This window comes from Rhinatrema bivittatum, chromosome 4, assembly GCF_901001135.1.
Source record: "Rhinatrema bivittatum chromosome 4, aRhiBiv1.1, whole genome shotgun sequence".
NCBI classification, from domain to species: domain Eukaryota; kingdom Metazoa; phylum Chordata; class Amphibia; order Gymnophiona; family Rhinatrematidae; genus Rhinatrema; species Rhinatrema bivittatum.
Window position 1 is genome coordinate 304,342,908 of NC_042618.1, and position 17,351 is coordinate 304,360,258.

The 17,351-nt window shown below is 47.9% G+C and overlaps 1 protein-coding gene across 1 annotated transcript in view; it reads left to right on the top strand.

Annotated features, from left to right (window-relative positions):
• DNAH9 (dynein axonemal heavy chain 9) overlaps positions 1 to 17,351 on the top strand; it is a 1,128,006-nt gene that overhangs the window by 170,315 nt on the left and 940,340 nt on the right. The window contains exons 13-14 of the mRNA XM_029600235.1: positions 1,343 to 1,598; positions 10,021 to 10,262. Of these exons, the coding sequence (XP_029456095.1) occupies positions 1,343 to 1,598; positions 10,021 to 10,262 (498 nt within the window). The remainder of the gene's footprint in view (positions 1 to 1,342; positions 1,599 to 10,020; positions 10,263 to 17,351) is intronic.

Here is a 17,351-nt window from a genome sequence, read left to right on the forward strand (position 1 = left end):
CATTGGGTAGCAGTCTGCACCCAGGGATGGGGTTATAGAACCTTTTCTGAAGGAAAGAACTAGAAGTCATGATATGAATCTCCAAGGGAGTAGACTCTGGTTTCAATGTCAGAAATATTTCTTCATGGAAACCTCGGTGGATGCATGGAATACTTTCATAGGAGGAGAAGACAAGAATGATGATGGTGTTCAAAAGGGCATGGGATCACAGTATCTCTATAGACGTTCCTTCTTGGGGCAGGAAGGGTGTCCACAAAATTCCTTCTGGGAACTCAGAAAAAATCTTCACAAAAATGTAGAAACTCTGGAAAACCACCTGCAGTGGGTCACCTCTGATTCAGTCCCCACCTATGAGACTAGAAAGCAGTGGAGTCTTCCCTACCCCCCTGTTCTATCCTAACTGATGGATGCCCTGAAATCCTTCAGCCAGGGGCACCAGGGCTTTCATAAGAAAGGGGTCCTTGAAAATGGCAAAAACATTTAAAAATCTCAGTCAAAATGTAGAACTAGCTCCCTTCCTACTAGGGTATTGGCCCATGCTATGAAACCTAAAAACACTCCTCCTCTCTCTGATAACCAAAATGCCATACTGTGAAATGCTGCACACTGTTTTTATGTACAGCAGGGGAGCTGCCATTCCAGCAACCTCAGTGGAGGAGCTGATCTGAATGGTGCACTTCTCCCACTACCTTTCCTGTTCTAGCTCACAGGGTTCAAAACTAGGGCCATGATCTCAAAGGGTTGTCACATCTTATTATAATTAGGTGAACTGAGGTGCAGAGGGATGAAGTGGTGAACTCCAGATCTACACAGAGGATCAGTGACAGATCTTGGATTAAAGATGTAGATCAATTTGCCCAGGGTTACAAAGAGTCTGCAGGTTGGCAAGCTTTGAATTTATACCCTGGGAGTTTTTCTGACTTGCAGGTCAGGGTTTTAATCAATAGTCCTCTACAGTCATGAATCAGTTGGAACAGTAAAAATTCTTACAGAAGTCTATGGTTTCCATACATGGAAAGTGTGGAAATCAAGAACATATTCTATTATAAAATTATCATCGAAGGGCAATTCTCTAGTGGATCCCAGATATCTTGGTGGCCAAACTGTTTTCAGTTCATGACCCCCATGTAGATACTGTTCTAAAACTCTTGCTATAGTACTATAAGTTTATGGTCTCAGGATCAAAGAGAAATCCATAGTCTGGTCTTAAACCTCTTTCAGAGCCTGCGTTTTTTCATTTGTATTCCCACCTGATGCCAGGAATCATTGCTGTGTACTTTATGTAAGGGAAAGGAAAGCCAAAACTGCCTCTGTGGTAATTTTATTTTTGTTGTTGTAATAGTTGGTTTCAGTCCTAAGGGAAGTGAAATACCTAGAGGCCCGACAAATTGAGCAGATCCCTGCACAAGCTGAAGAGTTCTACTCTGCCAAGGAGTCCTACAGACAGTTTGTGGCTAATCTGGACCTGACTGTTAACTGGTATAACAAGATTCGGAGAACCGTGCTGGAGGTGGAATATCCCCTGGTGGAAAGCCAACTACAGGAAATAGACATTAGGCTGAAGGAAGCTGAGGAGAGCCTGAACTGGAAAAGCTCAGGTAAGAAAAGTATTTTCATACACTGGGCAAGCTTGAGGGTTGAAAACAGCTATCAACTGCATTGAGGGCAGGCAGTTTTCAAACTGCTGATTTCCTTGGGTAAACAGCTTTTGAAAATTGTCCTGTTAGTTTCTTTTAGCAAGAAAAATACCTGGGTTTCTTCATATTAAAAGGAAGGTTTATTCATTTACAGGTAGACTCTTCCTGAACAGAGTGAGGGGAATCTTAAAGCTTTTGTACCTAAAACAATACTAACAACTATTGAGTTCAGTATTTAAAGTGTACATGGTTGGCTGAGGGATACTCCAGCTCCTGTTGGCGCTGGGAGAGTAGCTGACTCAGTGTTCTCTGATCATTCCCTCCATCCCCTACAAGCTGGCTTTTTTTTTCTTCAAGCTGGCCTCACGGCTCATTCTCACTGCTTGTTATAATCCTTCAGTGGTAAATTCCGCAGAGCAGCCCCCAGAGCTTCAAAACAGCAGTTCTTGGAGTCCTCTTCTCCTTAATGCCATGGGCAGTTAGAGGCTGAGCACCCCCAAGCTCAGTGAAAAAAAAAAAAAAGTCTGAAACACAAGTTGAAGAGCTCATGTGGGCTGGCTGTCCAGTTTATAGTCCCAATATAGTATAAATCCAGGGAAAATAAGACAGCCTTTTGAAACCCAGGTCACACGTGTGATATTTGTAGTTTTGTATTTCCCCTTGTATGTCTCCTGCTTAATGTGTGTGTCTGAATTCATAAGCAGTACTATAAATAACTCTATAAATACTCAACTGCTGGGAGTGATTTGCTAGGCTGTTTGTCTTATAAAGAATGTTTGAGTATTTTGCAATATTAATTCATCTCTGTTCTCAAAATGCTAATTTAATCTTCAGTCTTTGAGATCCACTGTTCTCACAGGACAAGCAGGATGGTAGTCCTCACATATGGGTGATAATACAGGATGGAGCCCAATCACGGAACACTTTTGTCAAAGTTTCTAGAACTTTGACTGGCACCTACTGGGCATGCCCAAGATGGCACTAACCTTGCAACCAGCAGGAGTCCCCCTTCAGTCTTCTTTTTTTCCGCGTATCAGTAGCCATGCGGGTTAAGGAGCTCTACAGAGATTCCTGACAGGAATTTTCCTCACGGAATTACTTCATAATTTAATACCCCACAGGGGTCCCCCTATTCAGTTTTTGCTTCCCCGATGGTCCGGTAAGTTATTACCCGGTTCCGGTCGATTCCCGTCGAGTTTGGCCCTCGTGGCCTACTGGCTGTTGATCGCACCGCGGCTACATTTTTTGAGGCCATGCCGTTGGGGTTCTGTCGATGCCCCGACTGCACTTGCACAATGTCCATTACTGACCCTCACAAGGTCTGTGTAATGTGTTTAGGGAGCAAGCATGATGTCCTTACTTGCACCAAATGTGCCCTTATGACATCAAAAGGTCGCAGGCTAGAATGGAGAAGATGGAACTTCTCTTTCGGTCACAAACTCAGACACCGTCCATAGCCTCGATGTCGTCCGAGCCGACACCATCTACGTCGTGCCAGTATCATGCACCGACCGGTGTCCGACCGGCATCGACGACTCCGCAGCCATCAACTCCCTCTGTTCCTCCTCAGCATAAGGCCCGAGGAGATTGTCGAGAATAGCATCAACATCGACACCGTAGGTCTCAGACCATCAACGCAGGCAAGCCCTTGACGTCGCCACCGTCTGAGCCGCCGCCGAAGAAAGCCCATCCAAAAAAGGCACCGTCCCTATCTGGCTCAGAGTCACCGAGGCAACCTTCACCAGGACTGGTGATAGGAGCCGCGATTCCACCTCCAATAGTGGTCCCTCCGGCATCGGGGCTCTACGCTCCAAGGGGTAGATTTTCAGAGCCCTGCTCGCCTAAATCCGCCCAAAACCGGGCGGATTTAGGCGAGCAGGGCCCTGCGCGCCGGGAAGCCTATTTTACATAGGCCTCCCGGCGCGCGCAGAGCCCCGGGACTCGCGTAAGTCCCGGGGTTCTCGGAGGGGGCGTGTCGGGGGCGTGTCGGGGGGCGGGCCCGGTCGTCGCGGCGTTCCGGGGGCGTGTCGGCAGCGTTTTGGGGGCGGGTACGGGGCGTGGCTACGGCCCGGGGGCGTGGCCGCACCCTCCGTACCCGCCCCCAGGTCGCGGCCCGGCGCGCAGCAGGCCCGCTGGCGCGCGGGGATTTACGTCTCCCTCCGGGAGGCGTAAATCCCCCGACAAAGGTAAGGGGGGGGGGGTAGACAGGGCCGGGCGGGTGGGTTAGGTAGGGGAAGGGAGGGGAAGGTGAGGGGAGGGCAAAGGAAAGTTCCCTCCAAGGCCGCTCCGATTTCGGAGCGGCCTTGGAGGGAACGGGGGGAGGCAGCGCGGCTCGGCGCGCGCAGGCTATACAAAATCAATAGCCTTGCGCGCGCCGATCCAGGATTTTAGTGGATACGCGCGGCTCCGCGCGTATCTACTAAAATCCAGCGTACTTTTGCTTGAGTCTGATGCGCAAGCAAAAGTAGGCTGATCGCGCTTCTTTTAAAATCTACCCCCAAGTTTCCGAGAGGAATTGGATCAGATGATTCAAGAGTGCATCGGCAGAGCGATGCAAGGCTTCAAGATTCCTCCGGTGCCGATTCCTGAACTGGCTACCGATCCCATTCCTGTAGCGCTGGCACTGCTACTAATGAGGATGGAACCACTGCTCTCCGCTTTTCCTCCGATGAATCCGAGGGCACCGATGGGCCTGGTGCCCTCCTCCCCAATTCCTCTTTCATCGACAAAAGAAGGAGAAACACAGTTACTTCCTCCATCGAGAGTCCTACCGATGCCTCGGCCATTGATGTCACCGATAGCGTCTTTGCTACCATTGGTGCCACTGATCCGTCCATTGATGCCTCGGTGCCTCTATCGATGCCTCCGGTGACTCCTTTGGTGCCTCAACCAGGACCTTCAGGAATACCAACATTCCGTCCCTCTAAGGATCCTAGGGATGCTGGTGATGAATCCTATGATACATGGACCGATGACTCGTCCCAGGATACCGATGACTTACCATCACCACCCTTTCCTACTGAAAGCATGAAGCGTTCTCCTCCAGAGGACTTGTCCTTCATTAATTTTGTGAAGGAAATGTCTGAATTGGTCCCATTCCAACTTCAGACAGAACAGGATGATAGACACCAGATGATGGAACTTCTGCAATTTCTGGATGCTCCTAAAGAAATCACCTCTATCCCTATCCATGATGTCCTCTTGGATCTTCTGAAGAGGAATTGGGAGCATCCTGGGTCAGTGGCACCAGTTAACTGAAAAGCAGACACCACATACCTAGTCCAGTCAACTCCAGGTTTCCAAAAAACCCAATTGGATCACCATTCAGTGGTTGTTGAGTCAGCCCAAAGGAAAGCCCAATGCTCCAAGCCTCACTCTTCTTTCCCTCCATGGAAGGAGCAAAAGTTCCTGGATGATTTAGGTCGGCGTGTCTTTCAGGGGTCAATGCTTATATCCTGCATTGCCTCTTACCAACTCTATATGACCCAGTACAACAGGGTCCTCTTTAAACAAATACAGGACTTTGCTGAGTCCCTGCCTCGGCAGTCTCAAGAGCAATTACATGCCCTGGCTCAAAAAGGATTAGAAGCAGGCAAACATGAAATAAGATCAGCATATGATATTTTTGACACCGCTTCCAGGGTATCAGCAACAGCTATTTCTGTGAGGAGGTGGGCCTGGCTAAAGTCTTTGGACCTACAACCTGAGATCCAGGACAGATTATCTGACTTGCTTTGCACTGGTGACAATCTTTTTGGTGAACAGATACAAGCAGTGGCACAGCTCAAAGATCACCATGAGACTCTTCGCCAACTCTCCTTGTTGCCTTCTGAATATCCTGCTAAGCAAACATTCAGAAAGGATCCCAAAAAGTCTTTCTACCGCCAAAGGAAATCTTATCTTCCACCGTCCAAAGGTCGCTCTTCTAAGCCTTTCCAGAAAGGCCAGTCCAGGCAACCTCGCAGGCAAAAAAACAGACAACCCCTCAACCAGGCCCAGCATCTGGTTTTTGACTCTTTCCTAGAGAGCAGCATTCAGCCTCCACTACTGCATATACCAGTGGGAGGTCGATTGTGCTTCTTCAGCAACATCTGGCACGGAATCACCTCAGACCAGTGTGTTCTTGCCATAATCGCTCAAGGTTATCATCTCAGCTTTCTCGCCATTCTGCCGAACTCCCCACCTCAGCTGACGTGGGGAACATCCGATCACTCACTACTCCTGGATCAGGAAGTCTCCCTCCTCCTTTGATCCAGAGCAATCGAACCAGTGCCCTACTGGTTAGGTGGCGTTCGCCCAATACTAGACCTTCGTGCCTTAAACAAGTACCTACAAAGAGAAAAGTTCAAGATGGTAACCTTGGGTTCCCTCCTTCCCCTTCTGCAAAGGGAATACTGGCTCTGTTCTCTAGACCTCCAGGATGCTTACACACACATCGCAATAACTCTGTCTCATCGCAGATTTCTGCGATTCCTGGTAGGCCCAAAGCACTATCAATACCGAGTGCTACTATTCGGCCTGGCATCTGCACCACGAGTCTTCATCAAGTGCCTCGTAGTAGTAGCAGCATTCCTCAGGATTCAAGGTGTCCATGTCTATCCCTACCTCGACGACTGGTTGATCAGGGCTCCCACCCAGTAAGCTGCTCTGACGTCCCTACGTCTCACCTTGCATACCCTGATCTCCCTAGGGCTTCTCATCAATTACCCAAAGTCCAACTTAGTCCCATCACAAACCCTGTCGTTCATAGGAGCAGACTTGGACACCTTCAAAGCAAAAGCATTTCTTCCTCTAACGAGCTGTCACTCTCACTTCTCTCGCCCATCAACTGCAGTCTCAAAAAGGCTCAACTGCACGCCACTTCCTAGTGTTGCTAGGACACATGGCGTCCTCGGTACAGATCACTCCAATGGCTCGTCTCGCCATGAGAGTCCTGCAGTGGATACAATCATCTCAACCACTGTTAGATATTGTCCACATCATCAACCCACTTCGCTTATCTCTGGCTTGGTGGAAGAATCAGTCCAATCTCCTCCAAGGTCTTCCTTTCCAGGCTCTAGATCCTCAAATAACCCTTACAATCGATGCCTCCAACCTCAGCTGGGGAGCACATGTTGCCAATTTGCAAATTCAAGGCACCTGGTGTCCAGAGGAGGCCAAACACCAAACAAATTTCCTGGAACTAAGAGCAATCAGATATGCTCTCAGGGTGTTTCAGGATTGCCTTTCCAACCAGGTCATCCTGATTCAGACAGACAACCAGCTGGCCATGTGGTACATCAACAAACAAGGAGGAATGGGCTCCTACCTTCTGTGTCAGGAAGCTGCACAGATATGGGCGGAGGCCTTTTCCTTCTCGATGTACCTCAAGGCCACCTACTTGCCAGGAGTGGACAATGTGTTGGCAGACAAGCTGAGTTGCACCTTTCAGCCGCACGAGTGGTCCCTCAACCCCTCAGTAGCGGACTCAATATTCCAACGTTGGGGTTACCTTCACATAGACCTCTTTGTGTCACCTCAAAACTGCAAAGTAGAGAACGTTTACTCTCTCACTTGCAGCCAACACTCACTACCAAGAGATGCGTTCTCCCTCTCATGGGCAACCGGTCTCCTATATGCATTACCTCCACTTCTCTCAAAGACTCTCATTAAGTTACGTCAGGACAAGGGAAGCATGATCCTGATAGCCCCTCACTGGCCACGCCAAGTGTGGTTTCCAATTCTTCAGGACTTCTCCATTCACAGGCACATTCCCCTGGGGAAGGACCCGCTTCTGATCACTCAAAATTACGGGAGCCTACGCCACCCCAATCTTCAGGCCTTGTCCCTGACTGCCTGGATGTTGAAAAGTTAATTCTTCAGCCACTCAACCTTTCAGAACCAGTTTCCTGTGTCCTGATTGCTTCACGAAAGCCTTCCACGAGAAAATATTATTACAAATGGAACAGGTTTAAGTCATGGTACTCCTCACTGTCCCTTGATCCTTTCACTTGTTCTACCACGAAGTTTCTAGACTCTCTCTGGCACTTGTCAGAATCAGGTCTAAAAACTTCTTCCATCAGGATGCATGTCAGTGCGGTAGCTGCCTTCCATAAAGGTGTTGGAGATGTTCCCATTTCAGTACAACACCTTGTTGTACTGAGATGTTCCCATTTCAGTACAACACCTTGAAGGGCTCGCTCCACCTCAAACCTCCACTGCACCCTCCGGCCCCTTCTTGAGACCTCAACCTGGTTTTGGGTCGGCTCATGAAACCACCATTCGAGCCTCTCCAATCTTGTGATCTTCGCTATCTCACATGGAAAATGATTTTTCTTTTGGCAATCACATCCGCTCGCAGAGTTAGTGAGTTGCAGGCCTTAGTCACCTATCCGCCTTATACTAAACTTCTGCATGATAGGGTAGTACTCCACACTCACCCTAAGCTTTTGCCTAAGGTAGTATCTGAGTTTAAGATTAATCAATCCATTATACTACCCACCTTCTTTCCCAGGCCCCATTTTAATCCAGGAGAACAGGCTCTGTATACCCTTGACTGTAAACGGGCTCTAACATTCTATCTAGACCGTACAGCCAACTGTTTGTTTCTTTCCATCCCATCAGATTGGGTCAACCTGTGGGTAAGCAGACTCTCTTCTCCTGGTTAGCGGAATGCATAGCCTTTTGCTATCAGCAAGCAGGCATTCCACTTCAAGACCGCGTTAAAGCACACTCTGTCCGGGCCATGGCAACTTCAGTAGCGCACCTATGCTCGGTACCGCTTCCTGATATTTGTAGGGCTGCTACCTGGAGTTCTCTCCTTACCTTTGCAGCCCATTCTTGTTTAGACAAGGCTGGAAGACAAGATTCCATCTTTGGCCAGTCTGTCTTGCGCAACCTATTTGCAACTTGATGTACCAACACCCTTCCGCCTGCCCGTTAGGGTTCAGGATGCCCTCTACCAAATTCCGCCCCAGTCCTTGTGCCTATTGCACATCTTGGGTACATTTGGTGCATTTCTCGGACATCCTCAGCTCAGTACTTACCCATATGTGAGGACTACCATCTGCTTGTCCTGTGAGAAAGCAGAAGTTGCTTACCTGTAACAGGTGTTCTCCCAGGACAGCAGGATGTTAGTCCTCACGAAACCCGCCCGCCATCCCACGGTGTTGGGTTCGTTAGGTTTTCTTATTTTATTTTTTGGCACTTACTATAGCTTTTAAACAAGACTGAAGGGGGGGACCCCTTCTGGTTGCAGGGTTAGTGCCATCCTGGGCATGCCCAGTAGGTGCCAGTCAAAGTTCTAGAACCTTTTGACAAAAGTGTTCTGTGATTGGGCTCCTTCCTGTGATGTCACCCATATGTGAGGACTAACATCCTGCTGTCCTGTGAGAACACAGCAACTTCTGCTTTCTGCCAAACTGAAATGTGTTGTGACAGTAAAGAGGCCATTTTGAATACCTTTATATCCTCACAAATAATATGAAGATGGGAAGCCCATCTCACCATACATTATGATCAAAATTATTTGGGACCACCTTTGATAGTCTATAGGGGACTGTAACTTGCTCGCAGCTTTTCTCATTGCTAGGGGAGCTTGGCACCATATGCTCTGTAGTTCCAAAGGCTTGTGACTGTTTGCAGCCTGATTTGCTTAAGTGGTTTATTGCTGAGCATCACTGCTTTCAATGATCGTTTCAGGATCAATATAGTTGCTTTATTAACTGACATTAGAATAAGAGCAGTTGAGTCAGAAGTGATTTGAATGGGTAAAAAAATCAATTTTCATGTTTCTGGATACAGTATTTCTTTAAATATATAAATATATATATATATATATATATATATTATAATAAATGTCTTGCTTTTATATACATCATGAGGTAAATAAAACTGGCCAGCTAAGTTCAAACTCTGTGGGTACTTTTTGCTTTGAATATTGCCCAATAAAGTTATCTGCAGAGAATTTTTGTCACAAAACTATGCTGCTCATTCAATTCCCCATCCTGGGGCCACCTCCATGGTCCTCTGGTAAAAGTACATGCATTGATCAATCATGCATGTAGTTCTACCTGAAGAGAGGCTGGGCAATTCTTACAACCTTGATTTCCACGGGTAGAATGCTGTTTTAACCATGGACAGGGCTTTGAATATTTCCCTCCCATGTCTGTAACTTTCTTCTACATAATAGTAATATATTGCAGTAATATTTCTATAGAAAACATGCAAAATACATTTTTCCATAAGAATTGCTTTGAAAAACTGCAGAAAAAGTTTGTATATGCATTGGGAAAAGACCGTTCTCACATTTGTATAACACAATGATGACAAAAGTTTGACAATAACTGAGTGGTTATACAGCTGATGCCATACATTACTTTAAAAAATCCGTTTGTTTTTAAAGGGATTTGGGATTATATCCAGACTGTTAGAGACAGTGTCCATGATCTGGAAAGGAGGATCCAGAGATCAAAAGACAATGTGGAAGAGATTCAGAACATTATGAATAATTGGGTGCTACCAGTCTTTGAGAGGAAAGATGGGAAGAGGGAAACACTGCTTAATCTGGATGACAAGAATGAGAGACTGGAGAAACGCTACAACCTTATCAGGGAATCTGGACACAAGATCCACACCCTGCTGAAGGTGAGAATGGCCAGAGGTAAAGGCCCTAGAGAATGATGGTGGGTGATCAATTGTGGAGAGGTTGCATGGAAGGCAATGGGAACTTCTTGAGGAGGGGATCAACAGAAGATCCCTGGGAGGTTAGAAGGATCTCATGTTGTAGACAATCTAGTATGTCCTGATTAGATCATTGAAATGAATGTGGATTGTGAGTTAGTGGGGATCATGGAGTGAAGGGTGGATTAGAGAGTTGTGGGAAAGACTTGGGACATAGAAGAAATCCTGGGCAATAGCATTTTGGATCATTTGAAGAGACATAGGTTATAGTAGGAATTCTGTAGAGAAGAGGAAACAATTTCAAAAATCCAGTTGTGAGGTACCCATGCATGAGAAAGGAGTGTAGCAATAGAGAGGATAAAAGAAAGTAGAAAATGTGTGGAAATTGCAGATTGTAGTAGTATTTATTGAACCATCTTAACAATTATCAATGGATGTGGGACAAGACTATTAACCATTATTTCCCTGTATGTACCTGGATTCTGGGTTTTGCCTCCCTTCCAGCAGATGGAGACAGAGTTTGAGGCTCTGCCTCAAAACCCGGTGTGCCACCTGTTATTCTCTAGTATTTCTCTGTCTCCAGCAGATGGAATGGTGCAAAACCTGTGGTTCTGTACTTCAGCCTAGAATAAAAAAAGAAAGAAAGAAAAGAGGAACTTCTGTGCAGAGAGAAACAGGGGTTTGTGAGGTCCTGGTGGGACTATCCCCCCTAATTGTAGGCAGGAACGAGCAAGTGTTATTGTGTTTCTCTGTGCGCCGGGGGTGATAGCTCGGGGACCAGTTCCCTCCTCCGCTTGCAGCCTGCAGACTCTGCCAACTTTCAGGGAAGTATTTTTGTATTGTGGTTTCTTGGTAGTAAAAAAAAAACAAAAAACACCCCGAGAGAATTAAACAGGGATTCCTTGCTGCAGGAGCGATTCGATGCAGGGGGGGAGGGCACCTATGCAAGGGATTGTGCTTTGGGCGGCAAGTGTTTCCTCTGTCTTCACCCCTCCCTCCCCTCCGTGTCTATCCGGCACTTTTAGCAGGCCTTGCAGTGTTTGATTATGCCCTGTGGGAGCCGGTGCTCCACGTATGGGGAGCAGCTCCCGAGCTGCACTGTGGTGGGACTTTTGCCTCGACTGCCTCCACGGAGGGAAAGGACCTTCCAGCTCTGCCATGGCTGCTCCCGGCAAACAATGCAGCGCCGGGCCATTGCCTGCTGCATCTAAATCTCAGGCTGATCCGTTCCTTCTTAGCATGGGAACAGCAGCCATCTTGGGAACATTTTGCATGGAGGAGGAGGCAGTGATCGGGGAAGGAGATTCCCCTCCGGAGCTTTTTCCTGCCGATTCAAGCCCCAATAGGGTCCGGGGGGCCTCAGATGAGATTTCTGATGAGGATCAGGACCCAATTGTTGGAGTGGCTATGGGGGCCTTTGGGTTTTCTCTGGATTTTATCCTGTTGATGCATCAGGCCTTTTTTGACCAGCAGTGCCAGCAAGAGAGGGGCTCCTGGGATCAGATCACCGTTGGACCCATCTAAGAAGCTACCCAGGAAGCTGGAGGCCTCCTCCGGCTGTTGGGGTTCACAAGATGCATACTCCCGAGCCCCGGGCACCAACTCTAGACTGCTCCTTGGAGGGCTTGGACCCAATTGATGGTTGTGATATACTTTCTCCTCCCCCTTTAGGGGCTTCCGATGCTGCGGATGATGGGGGCTCAAAGGTTCCTCTGGAGGGGGATGACCCTAAGATGATGCACTTGTTTTAACGCGATGAACTGGCCCCATTAATTCCTCATGTCCTGGCGGAGCTGGGCATTGAGCCCACGGTGGCAGATCCGAGCCCAAACACGGTGAATCCGGTTTGGCGGGCTTATGCAGTTCTCATGCAACTTTTCCCCTGCATGAGCTGAATGAAGCAGCTTATGGTCCGGGAGTGAGATACTTGGAGGCGGGTCTCAGGGGTCGGCAGGGCGATGGACAAGCTCTATCAGTTACCAGAAGATATGTTAGAGATGTTGAAGGTTCCTAAAGTGGATGCATCAGTCTCCACGGTCACAAAGCAGACTACCATTCAAGTCGCTGGGGTGGCAGCTTTGAAAGATCTTCATGGTCGGAAACTGGAGCTGCTCCTCAAACGGATTTTTGAGGTTTCTGCTCTTGGCATCCGAGCGGCAGTCTGCAGCAGTTATATGCTGCGGGCGAGCTTACAGTGGGTGCAACAGTTGCAAAGCACCAAGGACTGCTTGTCCCCAGAGGCACAGGAGGCAGAGAGGTTGGAGACGGCAGTGGCTTATGGCGTTGATGACCTGTATGACCACCTTCGCACTTCCTCCAAGACTATGGCCTCGTCTGTTTCAGCTCAGAGGCTTTTGTGACTTCGCAATTTTTCTGCTGACGTGTCGTCGAAGGCCCAGCTTGGGGCCCTTCCCTTTAAAGGGATGTTCTTTTTTGGAGAGGACCTGGAGCAGTTGATAAAACATCTGGGGGATAATAAGGTGCATAAGCTGCTGGAGGACAAACCATGAGCTCACAAAGGTTTTCCGACTCGTCCTCACTTCTGGGGTCAGCGATGCTTTCGTCAGAGCAGGGCTCCGGCCGCAGGTCAACACCAACCCTCGGGAAGGTCACAGTCTTGGTCTCAGTCCTTACATGGCCGCAAACCAGCCAGGGAGAGCACCTCTCAAGGTTCTGGTGGAGTTAAGCCCGTGCAATGAGATACCACCGGCCCACTCCTCTGTTCCACTCATCGGGGCCGATTGACTCTCTTCTACCAGGAGTGGGCCAATATCACGTCAAACCAGTGGGTTTTAGGCATGATAAAACATGGTTATGCTTTAGAGTTTGCTTGTCCGCTAAGAAACCTGTTCCTGGTGTTGCCCTGCGGCTCCCCTGCAAAGCAGCAAATAATGCAGCAGACTCTCCAAAGGCCTCCAGGAGCTTGGGGCTATCGTTCTTGTTCCCATCGAGGAAGGTACTCAATTTATTGCGTGGTACTGAAGAAGGAAGGAACCTTCCGACCAATCCTGGTCTTGAAGCAGGTCAACCGAGCTCTGAAGGTGCCCGGTTTTAAATGAAGACTCTTCATTCAGTGATCACGGCAGTGTGAAAGGGAGAGTTCCTGGCATCTCTGGATCTAATGGAGGCCTACTTGCATATTGGGATCCGCAGAGATTATCAGCAGTTCCTCAGATTTATGATTCTCTGTCAACATTTACAGTTTTGCGGCCTGCCCTTCGGGCTGGCCACAAGCCCGCAGACCTTCACCAAGGTAATGGTCGTGGTGGCAGCTGCTCTGCGAAAGGAAGGGATCTTGGTCTAACTCTACTTGGATGACTGGCTAATTTGGGCGAAATCGGAGGAACTGTGCTCTCAGGCGGTGGCATCCGTACTCCTTTGATTACACTCTGTGTTGGGTCGTCAACCTAGCCAAGAGTCACCTGACTCCGCCTCAAGTTCTGGAGTTTCTGGGGGCCCGCTTTGATACTCGCCTGGGCAAGGTTTTCCTTTTGGAGGAGAGGATCTTCAAGTTGCGCATCCAAGTACAATACCTGTTGCGAGCCAGAGTGCCCAGAGACTGGGACTATCTACAGGTTCTCTGCTCCATGACTTTGACCTTGGAACTGGTCCCGTGGGCGTTCGTGCACATGAGACCCCTGCAGAATGCATTGCATTCCCGCTAGAAGCCGTTATTGGAACAGTTTCATCTACAGCTCCCTCTTCCGGATGCCGCCAGATCCAGTCTTGAGTGATGGATTGCTCAAGGCCACTTGGAGCACAGGTGGACCTCGAGGTCCCGCAGTGGATAGTGGTGACCACCGATGTCAGTCTCTCTGGTTGGGAAGCTGTATGCCAGTCACAAGTGGCTCAAGGTTGTTGGTCCTTGGAGGGAGGCATCTTGGTCAATCAATTTTCTGGAGATGTGAGCGGTGAGGTGAGGCTAGCTCTGGAGCAGTTTCTCCTCCTACTACTACTCCACAGCCAGGCGGTCCGAATCTTGTCAGATAATGTGACAACAGTGGCCTACATCAATCAACAGGGTGGTACCAGGAGCCAATCGATAGCTCTCTAAGCACAGATGCTGATGTCCTGGGTGGAACACCATTTGACGATGATAGCGGCAACACATATTGTGGGGACCACCAATGTGCAGGAGGATTCTCAGCCATTGCCAGCTGGTCCCCGGAGAATGGGAGCTGTTAGGCAGCACTATGGACTTGATCTCCCGCAAGTGGGGGCTCCCACATGTAGATCTAATGGTGACTCACTTGAATGCCAAGGCACAGCAATTCTTCAGCCACAGAAGAGAGCATGGGGCAGAAGCCGTGGATGCGCTCATGGTTCCATGGCCTTGCCTTCTCTGTGTTTCCACTGTGGCCCCTGATAAGCAAGGTGATCAGGAGAATAGTGGCTCACCCAGACCTGGTGATCCTGGTGGCTCCTGAGTGGCTGCGTTGCCCATGGTTCGTGGATCTAATCAACCTGGCAGTTCACGGGCCCCTATGGTTCAACAATCTACCAAATCTTCTTCGCCAAGGTCCTATATTTTTCAGTCAGGTGGATTGCTTCTGTCTAGCAGCCTGGCTTTTGAGATGAAGCAGTTGAGGAAGAAAGGCTATCTGGAGGCTGTCATATCTACGCTCTTGAAGGCTCACAAGCCCTCAACCTCCATGGCGTATAGTCGGGACTGGAGGGTCTTTGAGTTGTGGTGTAAGCCGCAGGGTGTTGACCCTTGCTGGGCTTCGGTGTCTTCGGTTCTCTCTTTTTTGCAGGATAGGCTGACAAAGGGTTTATCTTTCAATTTCCTAAGAGTCCAGGTTGCAGCCCTGGGTTGCCTGAGGGGCCAGATTCACGGGTCCACTCTCGCTGCTCATTAGGATGTAGTCCGTTTTCTCAGAGGCGCTAAGCATTTGCGCCCTCTAGTGCACAGAGCATATCCTTCTTGGAGTCTGATCCTGGACCTTAAGGCCCTGTGCGAGCCGCCCTTTGAACCCCTCAAAGTCTCATTGAAAGATCTCACTCTGAAGGTGGCCTTCTTAGTAGCCATTTGTTCAGCCAGGAGGGTTTCCGAGCTTCAAGCGTAGTCCTGCAGGGGGTCCGTTTTTGTGACTTTCGGACTCGGGGGTCTCATTGAGAACTGTTCTATTCTTTTTGCCTAAAAGTAGTCTCGGCCTTCCATATGAGTGAGTCAGTGGAACTCCCGGCCTTTTCAGACTTGGATCTTGCTTCTTTTCAGGCTATGGATTTGAGACGCCTGGACATCAGGAGGGCTCTCCTGCGTTATCTGGAGTTCACTAATCGTTTTTGTTTGTTGGATCATTTTTTCATACTGTGGCATGGCCCAAAGAAAAGGTAACAAGCTTCAAAGGCCACAATAGCACGTTGGCTCAAAGAGGCTATTGAATCTTCTTATATCTATCGTGGTTGCCCAATTCCGGAAGGATTGCGGGCTCATTCTACACGTTCCCAGGTGGCTTCCTGGGCAAAATGTCACTGGTCTCCCCGCAGGAAGTTTGCAGGGTGGCCACCTGGAAATCTTTACACCTTTGCTAGACACTACCGGTTGGACGTCCAAGCTCCTGGCGTCAGCAATTTCAGGGAGTGTGTGCTTCGAGCAGGACTCTCCATGTCCCTCCCTCATTAAGGGAAGCTTTGGTACATTCCAGGAGTCTAGACTGATCTGGGTATGTACAGGGAAAGGAAAATTGGTTCTTACCTGCTAATTTTCGTTCCTGTAGTACCACGGATCAGTCCAGATGCCCACCCATGTTGGAGGTTTGCATGATTGGAGAGTCTGCCCGATTATTTATTCTTCTCTCTCTTCACTGAGGTTTGGCATAGGTGCTGCAGAAAATAGCCAACCAGTTAATCGGTTTGTTCAATTTTCCTACTCCGCTGCTCGTTCGGGGGAAGGAGTTTAGTGTTAGTTCAATTTGGTTTGTTTCAAAGTTATTAGGTTTGGGTACTGATCAATACTGAAGAGTAGCAGGTGTTACACTGGGTTATGAGGCGGAGCCTCTGAAACTTTCTCATTCTCCATCTGCTGGAAGGGAGGCAAAACCCAGTAGTCTGGACTGATCCATGGTACTACAAGAATGAAAATTAGCAGGTAAGAACCAATTTTCCTTTAGTCACATAGTCTTAGATGTCTCTATCTCCCACTTCTGAGCATGAGCAACATGGAATGGGTTGCCTATTTGGGATCTGATGGGTACTTCCAAGTGACCAGACTGGCCACTGTCAGACAGGATGTTGGGTTCGATGGATCATGGGTCTGATCCAGCTTGGCACTTATGTTCCTATGATATACATGAGTTTTTGAGAGCATATAAGACTGTTCAGATCTTTGACAAATGAAGAAAGGACCTCTGTGGTCTGAGAAACAGTTGTATTAAATTATTTTTGGATAGTTTTTCTGTTGATCTAATAGAAGATAAGTCTTAAAGAGATGAATCTGAAATATCCTCAGTAAGACGGAAGTCTTGGGTATCAAAGAGAAGGTAGAAATTGAAGAAAGATTATGAATGTAAAGAGAGTACAAGAGTCAAGTCAGGAAAAATATGAGATCCCTTTCTGACCTAATATATTTAGGGAGATGACTCATCTGGTCTGAGATACTGGTGCGGTAAATAACACAGGGGCAGTATAGTAGTCCTTAACTTAATGAAACAATGTACCATCTAAAGGACATCTATACATAATTAAATTTCTCACACATATATTCAACTGTTCTCCCCAATTTGAGAGGGTTTTTTTTACATATATAATTTTTTCTTAAATTGGGGAGAATAGTTGAATATATGTGTGAGAAATTTAATTGTATAATATGGCATAACATTATGTACTGATGTCCTTTAGGTGGTACACTGAGATACTGGTGAACAGAGCAAAACATGATAATATATCTCTTTGGTAAATTATAGGCTTTTAATTTGAAGTTACACAATTTATCATTCTGTTACAGATTGAGCTAGCGATTAGGAGCGCAGCTGGTTCTTCGTAGGCTGCATACAGCAGTAATAGTGAGGAAACTAGTGACTGTAAGCAGACAGACTTGGTTTGAAAGCTGTG